This window comes from Melozone crissalis, unplaced genomic scaffold, assembly GCF_028551555.1.
Source record: "Melozone crissalis strain CALT ecotype California unplaced genomic scaffold, PUWL_Pcris_2 ptg000023l_1, whole genome shotgun sequence".
Classification (NCBI taxonomy): domain Eukaryota; kingdom Metazoa; phylum Chordata; class Aves; order Passeriformes; family Passerellidae; genus Melozone; species Melozone crissalis.
Genome location: NW_026535801.1, coordinates 11,195,029 through 11,200,657, shown reverse-complemented (window position 1 = coordinate 11,200,657; position 5,629 = coordinate 11,195,029). Strand labels below are relative to the sequence as shown.

At 40.2% G+C, this 5,629-nt stretch overlaps 1 protein-coding gene across 1 annotated transcript; it reads left to right on the top strand.

Moving 5' to 3' along the window:
• The first annotated feature begins 217 nt into the window (after nucleotides 1-217).
• On the top strand, nucleotides 218-5,326 carry MSTN (myostatin). Its single transcript, XM_054277966.1, has 3 exons — nucleotides 218-665; nucleotides 2,473-2,846; nucleotides 4,922-5,326. Exons 1-3 carry the CDS (start codon nucleotides 293-295, stop codon nucleotides 5,300-5,302), a joined length of 1,128 nt encoding a protein of 375 aa, XP_054133941.1. The 5' UTR covers nucleotides 218-292; the 3' UTR covers nucleotides 5,303-5,326.
• Nucleotides 5,327-5,629: the final 303 nt, after the last annotated feature.

Here is a 5,629-nt window from a genome sequence, read left to right as displayed (position 1 = left end):
AATCAGTTCACCCTTGGCTGTAACTAAACGCTGTCTAGTGACTTGTGATCGACAGGGCTTTACCCTCTGACAGCCAGATTCATTGTTGGGACAGCAACCAATCGTCGGGTTTGACGACATGAGCCTAATCAAAGTTGGAGTATAAAAAGCCCCCTTGGAATATATAAGGTACACCAGTGTGGCAAGCTGTCTCTCAGATTGCATTTGCTTTCACGGATCTGTTTAGTACTGAAAGGGAAAGGGGGAGGGGGAAAAAAAAAGAAGACAAAAGTGCTGCACTGAATGTGAGATCATGCAAAAGCTAGTGCTCTATGCTTCTGTTTACCTGTTCATGCTGATTGCAGTTGATCCGGTGGCTCTTGATGACAGTAGTCAGCCCACAGAGAACGCTGAAAAGGACGGACTGTGCAATGCTTGTACGTGGAGACAGAATACAAAATCTTCCAGAATAGAAGCCATAAAAATTCAAATCCTCAGCAAACTGCGTCTGGAACAAGCTCCTAACATTAGCAGGGATGTTATTAAGCAACTTTTACCCAAGGCTCCTCCACTGCAGGAACTGATTGATCAGTACGATGTGCAGAGAGATGACAGTAGCGATGGCTCTTTGGAAGATGATGACTATCATGCCACCACCGAAACGATTATCACAATGCCTACAGAGTGTAAGTAACCCTGCTTCTTTCGCCTCTCACTGCCCCTCTGAGAGAGTTGTCTCCCTGCTGTACAGCCACACAACTCCTCCTCAGGCTCTCCCAACAGGCTGCTGGCTGAAGTCTGCTGGAGGGAGGGAGGAGAGCGTTATTTCTAAAGAATTTGAGCCAGGTTCAGATGACTGTGTGGCAATCCTTTGTTTTACCGTTCGGTTTTCAGCTCCTTATAATGTGTGTGCCCTGTAGCACTTAGGATTTGCCCATTGCCTTAGAAAGCAAAGGGAGATCTGCAGTTCAGTCAACTTCGTTATCTGCAGCACTCGGGGCATTTCCTCTCACAAATATAAAGTACAAGTGCAGATAACGAGAGAACTAAATTTTTCTGAGGGAAGTTTCAGTGGCCAGTATTTTTAGAAGGAATAGAAATCAACAGAAATGCAGCTTAGAGCACTACACCTACCGAACTGCAACATGCTACAGCAAGTGCAAGCAGAGAGTTAAATTCTTGCCTCTTTGCTGATCCCATAAACTAGCACCACCCACCTCGGAGTTAAAACTATATATTTAAAGCAAATATGTGTGTAACAGATTAAATGTAAAAATGTCCGTGCTACAGCAATCAGCTCATGTAATCGTGCCAAGGAAGAATGAAGGCATTTACTGAATGAGCAGATTCTGAGTTATCTTCTGAGTGCTAAACATCTGCTATGCCTCCTATCAAGTATCTTTTGCACAGCTAATACTGTAGTATCTTATGTTCTTCATCAGCTAAAGTTATTCGACTAGGGCAGCTGTTTTTTTAAATAACACTTATGAATATGTCGTCAAAAAGGAAAAATATGACAGGACATATAAGGCATGTTAGCAGTTACAGATATCATTACGATATGCAGACTAAAATAATATCTGCTGCTCTCACCAGCTAAAAATGAACCCACAGATTAAAAACAAAAATTCAGTGAAATGTTTCAACTTAATTACTAAGATGGGCACTTAGTACCATTATTTTACTGCAGCCTTATAACAAAGATGAGGTCTGCCTGCATTTTCATTTCAGACTTTTATGTTCAAGGCTTTATAACTATTTTTAATCAAACTGCTACACATTTACAGTGACTGAAGAAAAGTCGTTGTATTTCACTGCTCTGAGTTCATTTCCTACTTATAAAAAGCCCTTGAGCTATTTTAAATGCACTAAAGAGACAGGTATCTTAAGTGATGAGATTTATGAACCCTAAAGTCCTGTACCATTTAGGATTAGTACTACCCATTTTATCCTGGCATGGAAAGATCTTGCCATGACTAGGTATGACAGCTGCATCGTAGGCTACAGGAAGGAGGAACGCAGCACTGCATGTGACTTTAATATTCAAATGAAAACAAAATGATCCTTATATTAATCCCCTCAATTATTTTCTTCCCACTGAGAAAAGAAATGCAAGTGTTTGTGCAGTTTGCCCAGGACTGTATGGTCTGCAGCAGGCTGAGGCTTTGGAGTAAATTAGAAATAGCTGGATCACCACACACATGTTGAGTCAGCTTATGCAAAGTTGCTATTCTGCATGCTTTATGAAGGTCCTCAGGAGGTGACCAGCAGAAGTGAATTGGTAGTAGGTGATAGAGTATTTTTGTTGACATCCACTGAAGTTGCTGTAGACTGTAAACCATAGAAAATGAGTTAACTTAAATCCACTTTGTTACTGGTACTCTTTATAAGATATTGTAATAGTTTTATACAGTCTGAAAAAAATAGCCAGGTTTATATACGCATTTTTTCTTGTTCCCTGTTGAGTAATCTGTTCTTTCCATTCATTTATAGCTGATTTTCTTGTACAAATGGAGGGAAAACCAAAATGTTGCTTCTTTAAGTTTAGCTCTAAAATACAATATAACAAAGTAGTAAAGGCACAATTGTGGATATACTTGAGGCAAGTCCAAAAACCTACAACGGTGTTTGTGCAGATCCTGAGACTTATTAAGCCCATGAAAGATGGCACAAGATATACTGGAATTCGATCTTTGAAACTTGACATGAACCCAGGCACCGGTATTTGGCAGAGTATTGATGTGAAGACAGTGTTGCAAAATTGGCTCAAACAGCCTGAATCCAATTTAGGCATCGAAATAAAAGCTTTTGATGAGAACGGACGGAATCTCGCTGTAACTTTCCCAGGACCGGGGGAAGATGGATTGGTAAGTCTATTTAGAAAAATCCCATTTCATTGAAAAGCATTTAAGCTCTGTTTTAAAGATAAAATAGATGCATTGTTTAGGCAATGGAAGATAAAAGTTCTGTGTATCCAATTCTTTCATTCTTTGCTCTCTGATCATGCCAAAAAATCAACAGCTCTCCTCTGCGTCTGTTTCCCTATCTAAAAAATTGAGAGAAATTGCAGTATTTCAGAGAGACATTGCAAAGCATTAACTAGAAAAGGTTTTGGCAATTACTGGTAGATGATGCTATCAAAGTAACATTATTTTCAATTTTGAGAGCAAATATAGCTTGATGAGCAGCTATTTCACATAAAGAAAAGTCTTTAGAGTGTTTCACTGGTTAGGAAAGATGCCTCCAATACAGCTGAGAGGCAAGGGAGTTCCTACATACTCTCTATGCATATATTTTCTATTAACAACAAAAATATCTCTTTATGAAGGTGAGAACAAATCTTCTTCATAATATCTTCATAATATTAAGTTCTTTACCTTTCAGTATTTGGTAGAGTGTATCATTCTACCAATTAGAAGGGTCTGAATAGAGAAATTCTGCTTGATACAATAATTGAGTCATGATGATAAGAAAGTGCACAAAGTAACTGGTTTGTTTCTATAAGAGATGAACAAGTTAAATCTGAAATGTACCTACAAGTACACTTGAAATAAACCTGAAGTGAAACTACAGCATTTCCATTCCTATTTGTTTCTGTAATCACTATTCATCCACAACCTATACAAATTTCTATACTTGCCACAAGCAAGTGATACCTCCTTTTGCATAAAGTATGAAGAATATTATTCTACTTTTACTTCTATGCAGTAGATGAATCTGTTGATCATAATAATTTAGGTTGGAGAAGACCATAGTGTCCAACCATATTTATGCAACATTTAACTTCACAGCAGTATAATATAATAAGTGTTTAAAAGAAAAACTCTGAGATATCTTAATTGTACATCCAATATAAATGTGGATCTCCTGGATTTGAAACAGGCCAGCTGGGTATCATGATCAGGAATGTCCTTACCACCTCCATCCATACAAATGATGATACATACAGATAACCCATGACTATCATCATTGATAAATAAACATTTCAGTGGCAGAGCAGGGTTAGAGGCACAGCTGATAACGGGAGAGGAAATGTCTCTTTCCCCAGCTCCTCTCCAGCAGCTCCCAATACAGAGGTGCTCCTCTCAGCAAACACCTCCCCATATAATTTACCTTTGGAAAGGGCCCTTCCAGCAGCTCCACAGCTTGCAGGGAAACAGCTTGAGAAGGAAACCTGCGTAACAAAGTTAGCTGGGCTGTTATTCCTGAGGAATGATCTCCATGGGATGGCCCCATCGGTGCCAAACCAACTCACGGGGCAGAAATCATTGAGTGGAAGGCAGCAACTTTGGGAATTGAAGTCGCAATTGTGGGGGCTGCAATTTCCTTCTAGTCCCAGTTGGTGACTGTGGAAACACACCTTCCGCAGGAGGCATGTGGCTCAGGAATCTGCCAAAAGTACATTCCTGGCCACAGGACTCTTCCAGGAGTCAAAATGTTTAGCTGCCCCTCCAAATTCATTCAGTCATAGAGTCATTCAAGTATGGCAGCAATACTGCCATACTTGAATACCTCCTTGGTCTGGACAAAAACTTTCCTTGATATCCAGAAAGCCTGAATTCAATATGATTTTCAGGAAGGGAATTTCAGAAGGACTCACAAAAGCTCTTATTATGGAGTTTAAAACAAAGTAAAAAAAGCCACATCAAAAGTAAAAATCCAGCATCCTCCAAATTTCTGAAATGTTCTTATAGTAGTTAAAGAATGTTAGCACTGAGACAGTGGTGATTTCAGGGACAAATACACAGGTATTAAAGCTCTGTATAGAGAAACAGCAGGGAAATGCAGAGAACTAACACAGAATCGCAGGTCAAATTTTGTTTGCAAACATCACTTCAGAATATCAATTTGATACATCTACATCTTAAATATTGCTTGCATGTTTTTAGTGAACTTGGGCTTACCTCAGAAACGATTCCAATTGCTTCTCTTCTTCTCACAGAACCCATTTTTAGAGGTCAGAGTTACAGACACACCAAAACGGTCCCGCAGAGATTTCGGTCTCGACTGCGATGAGCACTCGACAGAATCCCGGTGTTGCCGCTACCCTCTGACGGTGGATTTTGAGGCTTTCGGCTGGGATTGGATTATCGCTCCTAAACGATACAAAGCCAACTACTGCTCCGGAGAATGTGAATTTGTGTTTTTACAAAAGTACCCCCACACCCACCTGGTGCACCAAGCCAACCCCAGGGGCTCGGCAGGCCCTTGCTGCACGCCCACCAAGATGTCCCCCATCAACATGCTGTACTTCAACGGCAAAGAACAAATCATCTACGGCAAGATACCAGCCATGGTTGTAGATCGCTGCGGGTGCTCCTGAGATCCTCGCTGGATCCACCGCTTCACGCGTTGTGGAAGCTACCAAAAGAAAAAAAAAAAAAAAATTTAAAAAAAAAGGAAAAAAAAGGAAAAACCAGAAAAAGTTATACCCCCTCACCAGTCTCTCAAACTGTGAAGTACACAAGGCATTGCCGACCTCCTGCGTGCTACCAGCAGCAGTTACAGAACGTGAACTAAAGGACAATGTACCTGATGGCTGCTTGTGAGCCAGTAAAAGAGAAAAGCTACAATCAAAATCACCGGATTTAATCCACAAAGTTCTTACATTATGAGGGAATCAATATTCAGTTATTTGGATGCAAATTTA